This window comes from Ptychodera flava, chromosome 21, assembly GCF_041260155.1.
Source record: "Ptychodera flava strain L36383 chromosome 21, AS_Pfla_20210202, whole genome shotgun sequence".
Lineage (NCBI taxonomy): Eukaryota > Metazoa > Hemichordata > Enteropneusta > Ptychoderidae > Ptychodera > Ptychodera flava.
The window spans coordinates 22,370,635-22,393,137 of NC_091948.1; the positions used below are offsets into that span (position 1 = coordinate 22,370,635).

At 37.9% G+C, this 22,503-nt stretch overlaps 1 protein-coding gene across 1 annotated transcript in view; it reads right to left on the reverse strand.

The window, feature by feature from the left end:
- Positions 1 to 381: 381 nt before the first annotated feature.
- Positions 382 to 22,503, reverse strand: part of LOC139121734 (putative ammonium transporter 2) — a 31,798-nt gene continuing 9,676 nt past the window's right edge. The window contains exons 3-7 of the mRNA XM_070686860.1: positions 18,016 to 18,087; positions 14,969 to 15,028; positions 13,168 to 13,244; positions 2,905 to 3,122; positions 382 to 2,384 (exon numbers count right to left, since the gene is read on the reverse strand). Of these exons, the coding sequence (XP_070542961.1) occupies positions 1,320 to 2,384; positions 2,905 to 3,122; positions 13,168 to 13,244; positions 14,969 to 15,028; positions 18,016 to 18,087 (1,492 nt within the window). The 3' untranslated portion in view covers positions 382 to 1,319. The remainder of the gene's footprint in view (positions 2,385 to 2,904; positions 3,123 to 13,167; positions 13,245 to 14,968; positions 15,029 to 18,015; positions 18,088 to 22,503) is intronic.

The window sequence follows — 22,503 nt, forward strand, 5'->3', positions numbered from 1 at the left end:
CCATCTTTATCGTCAGAGATAATAACGAAAAGGTACAACTCATATAGAATTCAATACGGTAAAGTAAATAGAGTCAAGTTTGCTGACTGTATTTATATGTGTTTCTTTAAAGTAACAGCGAGGACCATGTGCATGAGTGTTATTAACGTATTGAACTAAAGAACATACTCTCTCTCTCTCTCTCTCTCTCTCTCTCTCTCTCTCTCTCTCTCTCTCTCTCTCTCTCTCTCTCTCTCTCTCTCTCTCTCAGTTCAGCTGAAAATTCAGTGGTTACAAGACAACTTAACTCTATATTATAATTCTCTCTCAAGGCGATATTCTGACCAATAGTCGGTCGATCGAAATGCATCTCAACAGAGAACTGCTGTTGTCGTTAGTTCATATTGATACAACTTTTATTATGACTTCAATGTGAAATATTCTTTAACTAGAATTCGAACCATAACTCGTATAAAGAATCTAAAGGCTTCAACACAACGTCAACACACGCACTGTATGAAAAATCAATTCTGTAATGGATTTCGAATAGCAAACGGTGACGTCATCACTCAGAATTGATGAAGTGGCGTTGTTTTGATTATTGCAGGAGTTGAAAAAGGACAAACCTAATCACCATTAAGATTGGAACATCGAGAAACAATTTGATACACATACACTCCAATAAACTATGGTCTTGAAACCTAAGACTAGTAAAGATAAGTTTCATTTTCCGTAAGCGCAAAGAAATTAATATACTTCATAGTATTTTTATGCTTTCACGTAACAGGCAATCGGTCGCTTAAGTATAGCGTGCAATTCCCTCTGCCAACCGAGATATTTGTACAGCATCTAAACATACATAATGACAGTGTATTGTAACCAATCATGTAAACGCGTATTGCCAATTATGTCAGGAAACTGGTGAATTTGCATATGCTGAATCACTAATCCATTCTTCTCTCGCAACGCACCTTTTGAAATGTCTGTAGCCTTCTGTAATGTAGGTGCTAAGTAAAACGAGAGTTGAAATTTCACAAAATTATCAATAAAGTTTGATGATAAATTCTCGCGACTGAATGCCGACGTCAGACTCTCCTGATAGAAAATCACAAAGGAATTGTCTTGGACCCTCTTTACACCTCGCAACACAACAAGGTAAACAGGAATTGTGCGTCACACGATCACTTATTGAAGAGTAGGTATAGTGTTTGTAAATAAATTCTATTATGTGTGACACCTACAGTGTATCTGCATAGCGTCCTCCTGAGCTTACATACGTGAAATTTCCAAAAGGTCATTAAAAAGTAGAAATTGTTTGATGACGCGGTGTGTATCTTGGTTCAGAGACTCGTCGTTTCATTTGTTTCGTTCAAATTAATGTCAACTTCGATTTCCGTTCCTGTGGGGATTTGACCAAGTGATTTTGACTGTGATGTCTTCGCTTGACTGGGTGACGAATTTTGTGAGTTCGAATCCGATTGGAAATTTACTGTAGTTTCTTCGTGGTTTGTTTCAAAACAAACGTCATTTTGCAAGTCGTCTGTTTGCACGGAAACAGACACTGTCACGACCGCCTTTTGCATTCCTCTATTTATCATGGTAGTGTCGGCAGGCAGAACCCTCCACCTCCGTTGCTTTAATCTTCCACAGTTGCAAGGGCACGTGCATTCTTCAGTGACATCATCGGGAGGCTGGTCAGTTTGAGATATTCTGTCCGCGTCATCGTTCTCAAATCCGAGGTTATCTTGCCCGTCATAAGTTGTCGGTATTTCCGTTGTTAAGTCGCCGACGCCAGCAAGGAGTTTCCTGTGATCCGTATTTGATCTGCCCTTCTCGACCTCGTTGTGGACCGTTACAACAGAGTTTGAAGTGTGGTCGTCTATGTGCTTTCGCTGTTTGCCTACAACGTTCCCGTTTGATTGCGAACGTCCCCCAGCTTGACCAGAGATGAGGACAGTTGTTCTCGGCCCCTCGTCGCCGGCGCTGTCTTCCCTTTCGCTGAGGCCCAAGCTCTTATTTTGGAAGACGTTAATCAAGATCTCCTCAGGTCTGACAGGTTTCGTCTCCGCTGCTCTTGCATATCGTTGAAAAGTCGATATTTTTTGAAACGCGTTATGCCAAGACCGCCTCGCTCGATTTGTTGTGTCCCTCTCGACGTCGATTGAGCCTTCCTGGACATCGTTTTGATTGCTATCGTTCACAATACGTCTCTTGATCTTGTCGTACTTAACGCTACCGATAGAGTGTTCCACGAGGTCAGAGCCGAGGATTTCCTGATCGAGGGTGAGTCTCAGTCCGATGGAACAGTGGATGACCGTCAGCAGGATGCAGGAGGTCAGGGCACACCATGCTCCGATACAAACCACAGCCAGGGACTGTACTCCAAGGAGATAAAAGTTGCCAGTCTGTATTGAAATGAATCAGAAAAATAATCCAAATCACGGTTAAGATACCGAAAGGGTTATAAAAACTTTAAAAGCATCGTCAAATTTTCAAACTGCAGATTCTTCTTAATGTACACTTTTAGAAACGATATCACTACTTGTCAAAACAGATACTGAGTTAGGGGTTTATCCACTCGTAATACATGTAGTATTTGATGTGTGTCTGAACGGAATAAATCGTTACCTTTATGATATCAGTATTTTGGATTTCTCTGCCCTAATTATCTTTTTTTTTTTCAGAATGCATTAGTTCACTGATATTCCAAGAGCTGGTCCTTTAAAAAAACATTTTTGCTTGTGGCAAGAAATTCGTGTAAACAAAAAACACGGTCGTTTTTTATTTTTGTTCTGTCAATTTTAAAAAACCTTCACAACCGCGTGAAAGCTTGATTTTTTGTATCTAGCCAAGGAGAAAGTAGATTGCAACGAAGAGAGGTTTTTGCAGTCGCATCTAGCGTGGAAAAAGAATACTGATTTTTACCGCGATCAAACCATCGGGTCCTTTCTCTGGCTCGATCTGTCGGCCGAATATTCCGCCTGCTACGAGGCTCCAAGCCCCGCACATCGCATGTACTGGCACAACGCCAACCGGGTCATCTATCTTCAGCTTGTTGAGCAGCTCTATGCCACCGCAGGCGATGACGCCGCCGATGGAACCCACCACGAAGCTCTCCCAGGGGTGAGCCGCCGCGCATATCGCTGAAGGTTAAAACAAAAGCAATAAAAAAGGGAAGAGAAAAGAAAAGGATACGCATAAATTAATTGTGTCACACAAATGTGAGAGTTACGAGTCGGTGACATTATATATCTAGGTATATATTTACACAGGTTGTAAGTCTAGTCGTACTCTCCCGAACATTGAAAGTAGTTTTTTGTCGAAGGAGTGACTACATCTGCAATATGCTTGAACCTAACCACCACTCTACAAAGTGTTCGTTAGTGCCTGTGGTGTTCAATATATGAGTCCTTCTCGCTAACATCACAGATATATTGCCCGTTTATCGAAGGCTGAAATAAAGAAAGTGAAATATGACGTCCCCCCCAATATAAACAAGTTTTGCCAAAGCCGTACATTGATGTGCACACACGTGCCAGCGATGAGAAGACACACAACATTGAAATGCTCGCATCGCTGACGCTCACATGCAAAGTGAGGTCTATTGTCACTATCGCGGTGAGTAGTGTACGTTTACACTGCAATGAGCACAGCATACGTGATTGGCTTGTACTACACATGGAGAATGCAATGATGTCTGGCGGTGTGAAAAAAAATGCTAAAAAAACCACACCACACTCTGCCCACGACGTTATCATTGTTGACGTTAACAGAGTAAAACATTCTAACTGCAGTGACATTAGAAATCGGATATGATTACAGATGTCGTTTTGTTATGCCCGATCCGACAGAGTATGCACGCAGAGTACGCACGAACGACAAAGTAAAAATGGTTTGAGTAGACTGATTTTCCCACGGCTTTATTTGTCAGGCACCACTGATTAATATATGAAAAAGTGTGGCCTTCTTGTTATTACTCTATATTCACCTGCTAGCTGAGTAATAAAGGCCTTTTCTCCTCTCCAGACGTAGCTTAAATTAAAGTCTTGATATGAAGAAGGAACTACCAACATGTGAGCTCTTTCAATGACTGTACATTGGCATAAATTAGTCTGTTGAACACTGAGTTTGAGTGGAATACCGAAGACCACAGTTTTTTTTTTCAATGGAAATATACCGCTAGCGTTCACCATGTCCTCCGTTCGGCTAACGATCCAAAGTCACTGTCGAATTGCAAGCTATGTTCATTTCTTTTGGTGAAGAGCTTTGTCAAATTTGCAATTAAGTCTTCCGAAACTCTCGGTAATGTGTCACTTTTCAGAATTAATTGCACGTATCACTAACAGGACGCTATAGATACCGCATACAAGGCACCCTTGTTTCTGAATATGCACCATCTATAGGTCCATGAGCAGAGTGGAAAATCTGTTGCCCTAGGAATGATTTCTGATTTCTATATTTGGCGAGTCGTATATAATAAACAGTTCCCCAAGTCTTTGAAAATCATCATCATCATCATTTACATCATCATTTACATCATCATCATCATCATCATCATCATCATCATCATCATCATCATCATCATCATCATCATCATTTACATCATATCATCATCATCATCATCATCATCATTTTTATCATCATCAACAGCATAACCATCATCAGTGGCAAAAACACATCCCAATTATCGTCATCACCACCATCACCACCACCATCGTCGTCGTCATCGTCGTCGTCGTCATTGTTGTTGTTGTTGTTGAAGGTGCTGCTGCGTCATCTGTCAGAAGAAGAAAGGCACAACTACCTCATACCTAAACTACCACCATACCGTTGAAAAACAACAGATGAATTACTAAGAACATCTCAAGATAGAAATGTAAATGCAATAAAGACATCTATAACATTTTAAGAATATAACGGGGATGCAGATCTCCTTAATTGCTAAAGAAGGCCGACCACCAAGGTCAGTTATCTTATCTGGTACATGCCATGCGATATATGATATTTTCAATCTATTTGGAGAAGGTATTGCCAATCAGTATATGGTAACCTAACGGAACGAAGTATAATTTGTAAAAAACCATTCGTATACCTAACCGTTTGATTTGACAGGTGAGGAAAACGGACATTTACTCAAATTTTTCATACAAAAATCAAACAGGACATTTACACACGAGTCATGCAAATGGCAATCACAGCCATCCGAATAAGACACCCAGTACATAGCTTCACAAGTAAAAGAGCGATTAATCTTTTTTCCATAGAGTGCTAGGCGGAAAAACAGATATTAGCCTCGTTTTCTCCTTACGTCAAAGCACGGCTCGCATTTCATTTGTTTTCAAATGTTTGTCTAGTGGCATTACGTCAACATGTTTACAAGACAATAAGCTGTTCATGAACAAGTCGTATCAGTTTTTATTCTCTTCACTTTGTAGTTTTTAAAGTGAAAGTGGGTTAACATTCCACATGGTTTTTTGCGTGCATTTTACAGCAAATTTTGAGTGAGTCTAACGATAACGATGACCCAGCACCTCTGCTTTGTAACTTGAACGTCTCATCTCTGCAGTTTTCAGCATGACTTCAAATAATATATAAGGCCCATAGCGTTCATTCAACCGTCGGGCCTTTCTTGGCTTTACAGGCGAAAAAATATATGGCTGACCTTTCACTGTCCATTTCGAACTTCAATTTCATTTGGCAAACCCCTTGACGGCTACCTTTAATGGCAAATGTCAAATGTTGTACTAAAACGTTGTGCACTAAACTCAGCAGCTGCTTTATTGTAACGCCCGAACTTAAAACCGTCTTACATGATCACGCTGCTATATTCCTTTTGACCGACCCCCTGTTTTGATGTCAGGCACATAAAACGATGAATGAAGTCTGCGTATATTCCAGGAGGACTATAATTAAACGGCATAACATTGTGTGCCTTCGGTTCATTTTACATTGTACTTCTTTAAGATAGCGTTTCAGGTTGCACAAAACCCAATCTCGCGCATCCCCCAATGATTCAAGAATGATATTTCAGAAAGTATCGCCTTACAGGTGGCATAAATGAGCAAAAATGATTTATGATTCATTTGTAATCGGAGCACTGAAATTAAACAGTACAACAAGTGTTATTCAGGAAGCTTTCAAATGTTTATCCTTAACTGTAATATGTTATTCAATATGCGAATGACTAAATGAAGATGTATGGGTCGCAGTGGCACTCAGTTTACGGATATTTTTCTCCCGGGCTTTCTTAGCTGTCGTCATGGATACGTAGATGTCAAAGTTCAACTTCACTGAATGTTAGATAATAATGTACACATGTGTGTCGTGTCACATGCTTTGGATACATTCAGTGATAAGGCCATTCTTTCAAAAGTATATGTTCTTATCAATTTAGTAAAATGTTCCTATTAAATTTAAAACGATAAAAATGAACTTCCGTAAAACAATAATAAAAGTTTACAAAGAGCACATTGCATTAAATTATAAAATGCGCGGGATTACTCGCACAAATATGATTCTGCCTCGATACGACAAACCTTTTTCTGAACTGGCACACTGTAGAAGCATAGACGCTTATAGGAAGTATCATGCCACTAAGCTGTCGACATTCTCTTGCGTACAATAAATATACACTGGTAAATTTGATGAGGGCTGAGCGAAGTGATGAAGATATCCTAAATCTCATAAAATATTTGACTACTGGATAGCTTGTTCAAGACACACCATGGTAATCGATACAACTAAGAAATAAGTCATTCATTACTTCCATTGTACAGTGTGATAACGAGGCTGTTTCGACAAACGACGACGACGATGATAATGATGTTGGTAGTGGTAACAGTGACGAGAATGATGATGATTATGACGATGATCAACCTGATCGAACACAATCTATGGAATTTCACTTTTCCTTGATTGGGCAAAGCCGGAAGAAATATTTAAACAATGCTGTCATATATGCACTGGCAACAAGCACAAGCTATTTCGATTTGCCGGGGCTTGCTCATTAGGGGCCTAAGCCAAACTGGGCGTGGGTGCATATTTGTTTCGTTCGAATTCTAAAAAAGCCTTTGATATAATATTAAAATCTTCATAAGAACTAACGGATTAAATTAACTAAACTAACATTGCTAGCCAACTGTTTGAGTAACTTTCGATGACCTATGACCTACTTTTATTTAAATCAGTAACTGCAAGGGATTAGTGATATATCTGGATTGGCAGCATGAAAGTTGACGAATATTGCTATGTATATTTTAGGATACACTGATATACCAACTGATATAACAATCATGAAAGTTGTTTTAGCCGTTTAAGATAAACTTATTACTAATTTGCATATTTAACGAACTTTACTTATTATGGATATGGATTGACATGAGCAAAGTTGATAAAACTTGCAATGGGAACAGTATAGATACTAAGTTAAAAGATTATTGAAAGTCATTTAGCTTGTTTACTTCAGCTAATTACTAATTTGCATATTAACGAACTTTCCAAATTACAGATCCATCAAGACTGACTTGATCAAAATTGTTGAAACTTGCTCTGTACATTGAAGAAACTATAATGACCAAAAGTCGGTTTAGAATTTTTGGAACATCTAATTACCAATTTGCATATTATATGAACTTTCCTAATTGGCTTAATCAAGGTTGACAACGTGATACGTACATTGAAGATACAACGAAATAGCATCATTGAAGTCACCTAGTATCTTTATTTAGCTAATTACTAAATTGAATATTAAACGAACTTCCCCATTAGGGATGCATATCTGGATTGACTTGACCAAAGCTGAAGAAACGTGCTACGTATTTTGAAGAAATATGAAAAAATATTAATGAAAGTTGTTTAGAATTTTTACATCAGCAAGTTACCAATATTTAAGCAACTTTCCAAATAAGGGATATAAGACTGGAAGAACTCTACAAAACGTTTATGAATCTTGCCATATGTATTGATGAGACAATTATGTTGTAACATATTTTGCATTATCTTGTCAGTTACTTTATAATTTCTATTTCGAATGAGCTTTCACAGTTTGGCATATATAGCTGAAAGACTCGACCAAAGGCAATTACACTGCTATATAAAGTGGTGAAAAATGAAATCAGTCAAAAAAATTTAGTATCTTTATTTCAGCCAAATACATATTTATATACTTAATGACCTTTGGAATTAATCTGTTGTGAATATTGTACAAGATGTTGATCCTAACGCTTTCAATTAAGTTGCAAACATGTTGCAAAAGTTCAAATTCACAGACAACTGCAATATATACTGAAATACGTGAGCATTTTCAGTTCATATCTGGTCGTACGATACTGATCAGAGTGGCACAAAACTTATTTCTCCAAAATGTAGATGACCTTCGATGACCTTTGACCTACAGTCATATATCTCAGTAACTACAAGGTCAGATCTTTTTTTTCTTTGCTGCCAAGCAGGTCAGTCCACGATGATTCTTTTATAGTATTCACTTGTATCTTTACACCAAATTTTACATTCATTAAGTGCTTTATGTCCTGTACAAACTTAGTTTGAATTTCCATCCTGGGCTTCATATTTAACGAGGGCAATTTTCCCACTTGACATCATCGAACACATCACATATGTTGTACACTTTTCAAGTTTTCATGTTTGGCTAAGTTTTCCATTACTGTCGTACTTTTTTCTTCACATTTATTTTGATTTTTTTTGTTTCACTATTTTATTGTTCACAAATCCTGAACTTTTTACCGTTGTGTGTGTGTGTGTGTGTGTGTGTGTGTGTGTGTGTGTGTGTGTGGTGTGGTGTGTGTGTGTGTGTGTGTGTGTGCCTTTTGTCAAGTTCAGTTTTTTTGGAATATTTTACCACAGCGGATGTTCTTTATCTTTCGTTGTACTATCAGTAATTGCTATTGCTTGGTGAAGGCAACTCGTAAGTTGTCGATTAACGTTGGTGTGAAATATTGATGACGTAAAGTCAGGAGATATGTGAAACCACCTATTATTTTTGCAAACGTCCAATTAAAATATCAATTAAATCCGTGCCTAATTTGAAGGCAAGGTCGAATGGTTTACAGCAAATAAATTAGCAAAACATCGGTTCATTTCCTTCTCTCATTTCTTTTCTGCTCGAGCTGTCTTAATGAAATTGCAAATTCGGGGAGAGGTGATCTAAAAGTAATGAGAACAATAAAACGTTAATGAAGTCTGTTACGATCTCCTGAACAGTGTGGCTTGTGGCAACAGAATAAAGTCCACCAACTTGGAGTGTTCCTTTTGGCGCTCTGCATTTAAACCTCTGTATCGCTGAGTGCATCAACCAAGGTGTCGGATTCAAGACAGCTTGAATCGCACAGCTCGATCCAAGCTTGTTAGTCACAGTCACTTTTGAACTACCGTGATCCATTAGCGTTGAAGGAACTACCAATAGTTCGCATTTGATCATCGCGCCGTATTTGATTAGAGGAAACACATGCCGTATCGCAGTGAGTTACCGATGTTATCCCTATTCTTACTTGGTGAGAAAAATTGAAACTGACGACGACACGGGTCGTGCCTTCAATTAGGCACCATTGCTGAGCATTTCAAAGCCAGCGGATCGACTTTCAATTAGTCTCGGACACAGTCATACGAATGCACTTTGAAGTTCTGAAGTTCTGAAACACCGACACATTTGAGCTCCTTTCTCGCTGCACAAATCGGTTATTTCAGTAAACCAAGAATTACGGAAGTTTCCAAGGCGACAAATCAAATTAATTTCCCCAATCGAGTATATGATGACAACAACCGAGCAGTCTGTCTGTCTGTCTGTCTGTCTCTGTCTGTCTGTCTGTCTGTCTGTCTGTCTGTCTGTCTGTCTGTCTCTCTCTCTCTCTCTCTCTCTCTCTCTCTCTCTCTCTCTCTCTCTCTCTCTCTCTCTCTCTCTCTCTCTCTCTCTCTCTCTCTCTCTCTTTCTCTCAATGGTTAAGGTACAATGCCAAGGGGACACAAGGATTGTCAATTTTTCAAGATTATTTCCCAATACACATCAGTCATTTTGAATTTAATTTCTCATTTTTCTCAAATCCAATACGGTGATCACTTATTTATTTTCCAGTATTAAAGTGAATGTTTTAAAGTTTTCCAAAATAAAAAGTTTAGGAAAATTCCAACAACGTCCTGTTTCGGGGAGTACGCTCCTTAAATCGACCAATCTGCAATCATCTCGATATCGATTTATCTTTTCAGAGACATCTTCAGAGAGTACGGCCATTCGTTTCCACGAATTATCCCAATCATCAGACGGAATCATTAATAGATCTAGAAAACTTATAAAACCTGTTGGAAGGTAATCGTTGATAATTCCCAACAGGAAAGTATGAAGCCCGATTTACTCTTGAAAAAATATTGATTTACATAGACAATGTGCCATCAAGCAACCAGCTGCAGCTGAAATCGCGATCAGTAACACTGAAATGACATGATGTAAAACATTTTCCAAAAATATGTAAAAGTTCGTAGGCCTATATCCCGATCAGAAAAACAATCTTACCACACAGCCAATCAATGCGTTAGAAATCTTGCAACGAAAATTTAACGCATCAATATGTACCATGGAGAAAACAGATTTTTTCGCAAATGGACGATCCAATCAGTGTTTTTATTGGCATTCAGAAATTAATCTCTACAGCGTTCTCGCCGAATGATAACCTTGACACTGAATGATGCAAACGTTAAGGTATAACAATGTTGAATGGCGATTGCGAATTAATCTTCTGCGATGACTCTGAAATGTAGGTATACCGGCACTGTCCAATAGCTGACAACGCAGAATCTCTATAATTGGTTTAATCCTAGCGAACGGATCGTCCGTTACTGCCGCTAGTTTCCTTGACTCATTTTGTATTCTGAGGCCTACGACGGGTATGGATAACGTCATGAGTATGTGGCCCCTGGTATTAAACGCCGCGCATACGTGATATGTGACTTGGATCGAAACAGTAAGCGTGTCTTCTGGAGTTATTTGAGTCAATGCGCAAACACCGATCTTGGCTAATGACGCATTTACGCTCTTGGGTTACTTCTCGTTTGCCAGTGTGTCGTTTCCATCACAATGGGGTATTAATACCGAGTTTATATCTGTATCTCGGGACTCCGAGAGTAAGTGAAAACGATTATCTTTCCTTTTTAATGACAGGCTAGGGGGATAGCACCGATTTCGTCGGCGTTGAAAAAATCTTCTTTTTTAGCTGATAATTGTGAAGTCGTGACGGTCATGCACAGCTGAAGAACCGATTGTGTCGGCGTGGTAAAAAGTGAGCACGCTCTCTTTTGAAACTGACGAAAACGGTTATGAAAATAATATATTTATCTCGATCAAAATATGGCCGCTTTGCTAGGGTAGCCCATAATTAAATAGAGATGGTTTGCATGGTTTAAAACAAAAATTTGAATCATTTCTTTCAGTCATGTGATTGTTTTACTTAGTAAATAATATCGCAGTTTTTATTTCGGAGAGAAATTGTCAGTATGAGTTAATCTGAAGGGTGATAAAAGAATGTTAACCTAATACTTTGCGGTAATTTGGGAGACCACAGTCAGGCTCTTTGTCCAAGGTTTATTTTTCACGACAGAATATTCGGGCACCGTACAGAGCAAATAATACCAAATGCAAAAATAGTAAGGTGACCACAACTTTGAGACACTAAGTTGAGATAATTTCGTCTACAATCTTAGAAACTATCGCTAACAAGATTAAATAAACTATGATAATCGCCAACAAGATTTTGTCGTCTTTGGACTACGGTCATTTTTCCTTTTTTCTTTTCTTTCAGTGTCCCCACAGAGATCAACACAATAGCTATTCTGCTGAAATACAATATTTTAAAGAAGCTTTCACTAGTTTGAATAAAAAAACAACAACATATATGCATATATATATATATATATATATATATATATATATATAGATCTGAGGACGATATTTGTGATTATGACTATATATTTCATCTTCATGGATTGTGCCTACATGACCTAGATTTCTTTTTCACAGAGTACTTCGGTACGCGATCCGTTCTGAAAGTAGAGAGCTTGGAGGTATCTAAACCTATTTCGGTATTGCCAGGTTTTCAAGAGTTAGTCTGCTACGGCAGAAATAGAATATTAATACCTGCAGTCCTCACAGGACATCGCAAACGAGAAACACTAGAGTTATATATGTGAAACTTCAGTCAGCAACAGGTACTACGTGTACTTTCATTGGAGTTTAAGTAATTTAAAAGCGGTATATTTCCTATCTAAAGTGGATCGTTGCAATGGCAAGTGAGATATTCACGGCAAATGTCGCTAGGCAACCAGGCTAGACATTGATTTTTAAGGTAGAATGAGCCTAGGGTACAGATATTCGGACTCTCAAATTTTGATAATACCTCTCTGATTTAAACATTTTGGTCACTCATTTTGAAGCTCGTTGAGTCTCGGAGTAAAATAGGTTTTCACTTTCTTAGTTTTTTTTAAATCGAAAATTTCATTTTTCCCCATTGAGTTTACACAGGGAGGGTGGCCATTTTGAATTTCAAATATCGGTAAATGTTAGGCAAGTTGTATTTCTGGTACCAAACTTTGCACGGTGACCCCTGATTTTTATTCTTATTAGGGAAGGGATTGGTTTAAAGTTTCACGAGGAAAGTTAGAGCAAAAGTTCAAGTCTTTCACTTTCGAACTCGGAGGCGCATACTGCCTTAAACGGTACGCCTCATAGTCAATGAAACGGTATAAGTAACGCTTCTCTTGAAATCAGAGAGCGCTCAAGGAATGAGTGTGTCTGTGCGCATGTGCATCGACACAAACAAAAGCAGTTATTTATAATGGATACCACGCAATTGATGATTGAAAGGACAAGGGAATTAATGCTGCACGTTTTCCATGGGTCATTGCAAAGGAAAATCATACCACACTACCGATCAGTTGGTTCTCGACAACGTACAGCCACGGGGTTACAGACACAGGACAAACGTTCAAATTAACTTCGAGGAAGATGAAGTTCCTAACCGGCGTACTTGAACTTTGCGAACACACCAAGTACGGTCATCGATCATTTTACCCAATATGCATGGCAGTATATTTTCTTGTAATTGTGTCAGGAAACTCAATTCCCAAATTTTAGCCAGCGGCAGAATTTTATCAGTAATAAATTGGGAAAATTCTTCGCAACCTTACCTGTTATTGATACCAATGAGCCGAGAATTCCATTTATAATGTAGCCAACGTCAAATTTTCTCCTTTTCGTCACGTAACTGCAACGGAGATGAGAAGGCAAATGTCAAAGTGGATCTTGATCAGTTTCCCCTCCCACTGAAATGGTTGTTTCCCACAACAAAGATAATCGTTATTTTCATCAAAATGAAAGTCCTAAGGTTGCACATCCCGACTATCATACGCGCTATTTTGTTTCCAGGTGTACATTCTTAGGAATGCGTTTGACACAAAGTAATGAGACCTAAACTTGAAAGTCTGTTAGTATCAAGGTACGGCACACTCTTTAAACGTTTCGTCAGGTTTCGAGTCATTGCTAACCAAAGGTTATGATTTCATTCTTGGGAATACATTTCTCGGACCATTCAGGACATGTCCCAAAAAAATCTTCATCGCCATCACTAAAGTCAATCGAAATCCCATTAAAACGGTTATTCGGAACTGAAATGCTGATTACAGGAAGCAATTCCGCTTTTCCTAAAACACGTTACATACTTTAATAACTCCGTACGGCAAACCCATTTCAGGAAGAATAAGGCTAGAAACTTAAAAAACCTAACCTTTCGGTCGAACTTTCAAGGAAACTTTCAACCAATATCATTCCAAATCAAGACTAAAAATTAGGGGTCAGCGTTTAAAGTTTGGCACTAGAGAAACAAAGACCTAACATATATCGATATTTGAAAACCAAAATGCCCGCCATCCTTGTGTTAACTCTATGGGGAAAAGTTCAATCTTCTACATTATGTATTTTCACAAAAATAAGCCGGTGAAAACTTTACTTTGTCCATGAGCTTCAAAGTCAGCCCCTAAAGTGGTAGCTCATAAACGTTTTAGAAAAAATTGAGAGTCTGGAATATATTTCACCGAGGAGTATTCTTCAATGTCATTGAACGTAGTGAATGTAGGGAAAGGGTACTTTATCTAACCCAAGGGTACAAATGATCTTCAAATCGCGACGACAAGGAGAAAAAATCGGCCACGTGGCTACATCATCTTCGAAATCCTAAAGAATTGTAATTGTGCGTCTTCACAAGTAGTTCAGCCTACACAATATTCATTCAGAAGTGGAAACTGCGCCCACATTGCTTCGTGATTCCATAATAGACATAGATAAATATCGAAATCCAATATCTGTGATAATCTCTATTCATTTTGGAACTTTACAACAGTAGCAGCGTCTTTTTTCGACGGTTGAAGAATTTCGGAGTCTAGGTCGTGTTTCCTGACTCAAGTTTGTTTGGTAATAAACACGGATAGATGACTATCGTGTGAATTGGAAATACGCCTACCCAGATTGACAAGTAGAAAATAAAGAGCCAAAAGTCCGAATACTCAAAGGATGTGACGAAAAGTATCCTGAGATCATGACACAAAAAGGTAAAGACAGATTTCCTGAAACAGCACGTTTCTATTGCAGTTTTTTTTTTCCAAATGCCTGCTTTACAATTTGGTGGGTTGTTTTTTTGGTTTGGTTTTTTTTTGTTTTTTTTTTTGGGGGGGGGGGGGTGGTTGGCTGACGGCTTTAGATTTCCGCCCGATGTTTAGTTTGCATGGCATCAACAATGTGAGTGTATTCCTTGCGTGAGTGGGCGAGAAGCTCACGTTTTTCTTCAATTATTTTCAAAGGGACCATCGATGGTAATTCAAACAGTCAACACTTCCTACTGAAAAAAATACATGTACACCATACTGGAGCCGTGACCGACAACTCAGAAGCAATAACGTAAGATCTGACTCAATATCGAAGAAACAAAATATTCACCTTAGAGTAATGCCGATTATTCCGCCGGCCATTGAAGATAATATTGTAGATACTGCAGACCTGTTTAGACAATGAGGCGATGAAATAAAAGAAATTAGAGACCACAGATGAAAAGATGATAAGATTTTTACACTGAAGATGTGTGCATTTGTGTCTATCTTAGTTGTTATTTGTCGCTGTCTGCTTGTATATATATATATATATATATATATATATATATATATATATATATATATATATATATATATATATATATATATATATATATATATATATATATATATATATATATAATGCATAATATATATTATACATGTGACTCCTGTTGAAACTATGGGACTGTAAATTGCACCACAAGCTTGACAGTCAGCTTTCAATGAAGACAGAGACTTATCCCGGAGATTATTCTCTCATTGTGCGAGCTAAAGGGGACAAAATCGACTTTTTTAACATTTTGGTGATATAAAGAAAACAAGGATTTGCATAAAGTCACTCTCAGTTTACAAAATTACGACGGTACATTACAGCAAACTTGTCAAAAATTACCCCTTTGCTGAATGCAACCAGATGATTTCGTTCGTGACCTCTAGACGAAATGAATGTTTCTATGATTTGCTATAAAAAATAAACATTCCCACAATGTAAGGGAAAACTGCTATCCTTATCTATATGAAAGGCATCTCCAATTAATCTACATACATACATACATACATACATACATACATACATACATACATACATACATACATACATACATACATACATACATACATACATACATACATACATACATACATACATACATACATACATACATACATACATACATACATACATACATACATACATACATACATACATGCATACATGCACATACATACATACATACATACATACATACATACATACATACATACATACATACATACATACATACATACATACATACATACATACATACATACATACATACATTAAAAATCTCATCATATCAGATCGCATTTTACAGAAATCAGAATGTGAATAGTCAATCGATTGAGTTGCAAAGTTCATCAGCAGCATGGTCTCTATGTTGAAATATACTATCTTTTTTATCAAAGTTGTGGTCATTGCCCGACTCAGCCGGGATTAGAAGATACATTTTGAAAGAAATCGTAAATTAGACAGGGTAGGAAGTTTAACCCTCGCTGTGTCAGAGATTAAAGAGTCTTGTTGCCTTGGCGATCAGTAAAATCTCCAACTGAGAAAGCCATATCAATGACTTTTTTACAAGAAAATTATATAATAAAGGTACATGACGAAATTGCTGCTCATTTCCCCTATGAACTGGCATCACCCGGAGTAATACTATTCAAAACCTCATATACTTCATATTTAAACTGAGACAAGTTTAATAAGGAACCTTACTGGAAGACATCTTTCATGTATTTTATGTGCAAACATTCTAAACGATGGGCTAATGGGATTTTTGCATTCGTCGCAGGGTTTGATGTAGCATTTTTCCCGAGCGCCTATACATTATGTGTACCTCTCGCAGCGATAACTTCAATGCAATAGAGATCAATTATACTGTGATCCTTCATCTGGTGCTCGTAAAATTGTCTGGTCGCCGATTGATGGCATTTGACATGTTACCTACTGTATGTATAAAGGAGTTTAGTTTACCCCAGGTTTATAATGGATATGACTCAATTAGGGCATGTTTTAATTTACCATTCCTGTCTGTTTGTCTTTTGAAACTAGTGGCAGTCAAAAACTGTTTATCACCCCCCCCCCTTCCTTCTGGACAGATTGGCCATGTACTCACAATCACGTCCGGTTTGGAAGATACCTTTAAAAGTCTACACTAATTTGTATGTCATCTCATAGCGTTCTCTCTCTCTCTCTCTCTCTCTCTCTCTCTCTCTCTCTCTCTCTCTCTCTCTCTCTCTCTCTCTCTCTCTGCACAAATGAACTATGAATGTTTATGTTTTCTGCTAATACTTTGACATATCATTGATAAATTACATTCTGTACGACACCGCTTGCTGCCGTCTAATGTGACGCGCAATCAGCATGTCCAGCGTTGCTCTAGTTTGTCTTTCTGCTTTCATTTATTTCACTCCATCCTTTCTACCACTAGCGCGATGTCATTTTTCCCATCAAAATTTTAGTGCAACATTTTACCATTTTTTATGAATTTTTCCGTAATTTTTGACAATTTTGTACCAAATGGACATCACATTTCATCGGCTGCAGATTTTTATGAAAATTTTGGCAAAATTCTGGAAAAAATCTAACTTGGGTATATTATAAGGGGGACAAAAATTGACTTTGGCGCTCAAAGGGTTATTGGTTGTGTACTGGAAATTGCAACACAGGCCTAACAGTATTACACTCTGTACCTATATGTGTGTACTCTGAGAGCACGTTTACCCCATATGTGTCAATCATTTCATTAGCCATTCAACGCGACGAACAAGGGCGAGTTTCATACCGCGACTGGCACAGAATGACGAGGTTCAAGCGGTGACACGCTCGGTATTTGTCGGAATATCAGTGCATTATTCCCAAACACGTGCCAGCTTTCAAGCTTGCCTCAATCTAATCACGGGGCTATCTTAGACTGGTGTGATTGCCCTAATAGAACAGGTTGCACGGCTTAAAACTGAATCATGCAAAGAATCAACTACTAAGATCAGCCTAGAAAAAAATGAATATGGTTACCATTTTACTTGTTTAAAAGCTCTCCACCGAGTAAAGACTTTGTAATCACACAATTAAGCTTCGCGGATTGCGAAGAACTTCAAGGCTATATGCAAATCATTAGGTGTTTATGGAAAGTTTGCCATGGAAACAAGAATTAGCCGACCATTGGTCAAATGAAAATCGACAAATTAAACGCGACTGGAGATCAAGGGAAGCATTGTCATTCTGAATACAGATTCATTTCGCTCGAAAATTGGACTACGCCAGAAAGGCGTTCGCCTGACTCGCCTTGACCGCACCAGCAATCGCACTCGCCCAATCACGTAGCATTGCCACTTGCTTCTCTTAAGAAAACTCACCTTGCAGCAAGTTTCCATTTATTCGATGTTATGCCATTTGTACTGCCGCAGTTGAATCCAAGCCATCCCCACCTGAAGTGGAATACATTAAGTTTAAATAAACACACTGGAAGAAAAGTTATAGGATCGAACAGTAATCGGGGTTTTGATCGCATTTGAATAGCATTGCTTAATATTCCATATTGCGAACTAAACACTAAAACATCATTATTGCAAATTTTATTCCAAGCGCATTATTTTTATGATATCTTAGAGAGAGAAAGAGGGGGGGAGGGAGGGGGATCAACGACGTCAAGTGACAGCCAAAAATAAAGTTGAATTTGAATGTTGTACAGATTAGAAAGTTGACTGATTTACAACATTAGAAAAGATAAATATTTTCTAGTTTGCATTTATGAAGTCGATGCATTTTTATCCTTTAAAGTTTTTAACCCAGACTGCACTTTTAATGACCTGATGGTGTACTTTAGGGACCGTCGATTGTCAAAGCTAAAATATGCAAAAAAGTCGCATTTCCTTCAATTTGGCACTCAGGAAGTGATGTCTTTTTACACGGTATTGTTTTTATTGGGCTTTGATATATAGAAAACGAATAGATTTGGTGCGTTAAGTTTTTCGATCGACGACAACCGGTGCACACAACTTATATTTAAAAGGACGAGGAATGAACTCGTTCTCGTCTTTCATTAATTTATTTTGATGTCGGGAATATTACGTTATATACTCGATAGCAAAGAGATGCTTGTTTACCTTGTAGATCTCATATAGCACGCAATCGCCGCAATTATTGTGGAGGAATAAGGAAATACTGGTCTGAAAGTTTTCGAAATGTGTTACAAATATGTACATTGTACAACAGCACATCGTCTGTGAGATGAAACGGCTTTGTGCTGATTGTTCACCTTGTAGAAATTCAGTTCAAAAGACTGGTTTCGGTTCTTTTTCATGGGTATAATTGTTTCATTTTGAAAGAAAGTGGGCCTCCGGCGGTCGAGAGACCGTCAAAGCGAAATATAGCAACAACAGAAAACATTTTCAATTACTCGAATATGTAAATTGGAAAATTCTTTGTACACTCCACATAATAGCCTCATCTGGCAAACCGTAAGCTATGGGCAACAGCAGGGATTCTACCAGTCCAATATACATTTTCAAGTAGGTGCAATTATAATTTTGATCGTGTCAATGGTAGGTATCGTGAAAATGTCAATTTTCTTCCAATGCTCTGCCGATCCAACAACTGGCATTCATTATTGTGATTTTTGAATTCCTGTTATTACGTTTGCTCATCCAAACGTTTGATTATTCCAAAGCGATGTTGGAGTATGCATGTCAGTTGCCGATTAAAAGCAATTAAACTAACCGCAATATTCAAAGCGTTCGGATGCCTTAACACGCGCGATGACTAAAATTTAACAAGCGAAATCACAACAATCAAATTGTCTTAAAAGCGGAATATTCAATTACTTCCGCAAATTCAAGTCCATGGCAATTTGGAATTTTCTGTGTGCAATGTTGCGTTCAGTATAGCTTATTACATTTCCCCCATCTAACAATTTAATGAGTGGAGGCCGCTGTATGTAAGTTCCCTGGCATGCTTGGAGTCACTCGGCAAATACCTGCTGCGTTTATTTCACTTCTCGATATTATTTTAATTCATAACGACATCCTGCCACACGTTTTTCAGACTTTCAAAGTAGGGGAGACATATTTTTCGCTTAATACAATAACATACGTCCAGATCTTTATGGCAAATTATTTCTGAATGAATAATTTAATCAAATATGAAAGATTTTCCGAATTATGTTCAGTACGACCGACCGCTCTACTGAATGATACACATTTGTCGCATTAACTGAATAACAAATAACGAGCTATTATTTTTTGTTCTTGCTTTTTTGAAAACTTTAAAAGCAGATTAAGACTGATCTGTTTAGGTTAAGCAAGGTTTTTCCTGTTGTCTTTTATGATATGAATGATAATCTATCCGGTTAACATCATCATCATCATCATCATCATCATCCTTACCATCATCATCATCATTATCATCATCATCATCATCATCTATATGGTCGTCAACATATCCCCATCATCACATCAGCATCACTAGATCATTATTATTGTAGTGTACAATGCAGAGCACACATTTTACATATCTCGTTTCACCCTTAGAATCAAAATACGGTCTGTTTGTGTGTTGACGGTAAAAATAAGTTGAACGTTCTAATTTCTGATTAGCCTATTTCGCAGCTTGAACGACGGTGAAACGTCTAAATGGACGGTCATGAACTTGAAAAATAATTTCCGTTCATTGCTACGTCATCTCTTAAAGACGCTCTAAGAAGATCAATACTAACAGAATAAAATGGCCGTAATTTTACAGGCGTTTAAAAACATTGTCGCTTTTAAAGATAGAAACTTGTCAAAAGATAACCAACACCCTTCAATTGAAAGAACATGAGATGGACTCAATAATTGTGATTTCGTTCGACCAATTTTGCTGATCAAGGGACAATCCGATTGGTAAGGGAATAAAATTTTTCGTTGTCTGATTTGCTCTGTTTGCAGAGAGGACAAAAACAGCGGCAGTCGTGAGGGAGTACTTCCTTATCAAGAGTGCCATGCCTAATTAATCAAGCAGGAAGTACAGTACTGTGACGTTGCATGGCTTCCCGTTCAAACGGCCGCGCATAATGGCATGCTTTTGAATAAAATAACATAAAAAGCCTCTAAACAGGTTTACTTTTACTTCCCTTATTTTCTTTTCACTGGAATGGGACAACAAGTCCCCGCCATTCAACCAGAATCATACAGCAAGACGAAAGCAACGCGGCGTGACGCACATTATCCAAAGGAAAGAATTGACATGAAATAGTACTCTTCGACATGTTTGTACTGGCATGCAAACACTATAGTCGTCATCTGTTTCATGGCGTGGGGATGTTGATAAAGTACCCTCTTGAAGAAAATTCTATCCCATGAGCTTTATCTTAGCCTTAGAGTAACCGACCCACTATCTTGCCCGAACTTACTGTCGGCTGAGACAACTCTCACAAAACTGGTAAATCGTTCTGTCTGGAGCGGTGAAAATCACGAGCAAACAATTATAAATTTTTGATTCTTTCTCTCTGACTTTCGTAATTGACGGCGAAATATAAGGATAGTACAATATACGGTGTTCAAACAGGTTCAGACATAGATGGTTCATGTTGTATTAATTCTGATTGTCTGGGGTCTGAAGATGTTGACCTTTCGTCTTCCTGGTGTCAGTTCTCTGTGTGTACTATATTATGGGATAAAATTGTTCAAAACATGACATATGGATTATGCCTTCGGTGTTGAAGTGTAGATCTGAGTCAAACTGTTTTCAGTATAATTTATCGAGGTCGTATGAAGGCTAGCGAATCTGAACTATGCACGCTCATCAGTCAAGTACTCAAAGTCACAGACAAGGAATTTTTTTCTCCTTCCTGTGTGAAAGTCAAGCATCTTCTGGAAGGTCATTATCCGAAGGCCAATTGGGGACACCTATATGTCACCTTGCGGTAATTGTAGAGAATCCCCTCCAGTTACACTCAGGGAATTGAATGAAAAATAACGTTTTCACACCTTTGAGGGTCATATGCAGACATTTTGAACCATGTTTTTATCCTCGATTTAGGTGGTGCCCCGAAAGTGAACGACTTAAACGTTCGCTCAAACTTTCCTCAAGAAAGCTTTCTAACATCTGTTTCAAAATAAAAAAATAAGCATGGGGGAAGGAAATTCACCGTTCAAACCAATCTATGTACTATAGAAAGAAGTATAAATTCACCGATATTTGAAATTCAAAATGGCCGCCATCCCTATATTAACTTTACGGAAAAAAAGTTATATTGTCGATTTTAACATAAATAAGACGGTGAAAACTTGACATACTCCAAGAGTTTCAAAATGATCCAATACGAGCTGTAGATCAGAAAAGTATTGTGAAAAAGTCTGAATATCGTCCCTGAGGAGAATTCTAACTCAAGGCTTACTCTTGACCAATTAAAAGTTAACGGCAAATAATTCTAATTTTAATCCTTGTTGCCAACTCGCTTTACTTCTCTTCAACTTCCTTATTTTTTGTATTACTTTAATATTTTAAAACGACGAAATTAAGAGGGGAATTTGTACGTTTGGAATGTACAAATGCCTGTCATTTTATGGCAGATCACGAATCAAAAGCTTTGCTCCAAATGATTTTGCATGCAATCGGGTACTCCTGTTAGACCGGACTCTTTACAATTGTGACTATAACAATGACCGTAAATCTCCTGAACAGATGAAGTGGACAGTAAGAGTGTTTTGCAGCTCACTCGGTGATGCGTTGTTTTAATTTACATCAAAAGCGCCGCGCACACTTACCGATAATTTAAGACTTTAAATTTAATGAAAACCCCGTGTAATTGCGTACGCTAAAACGGACATAATTTAAATTACATTCAAATTTATGTAAATTTGCCA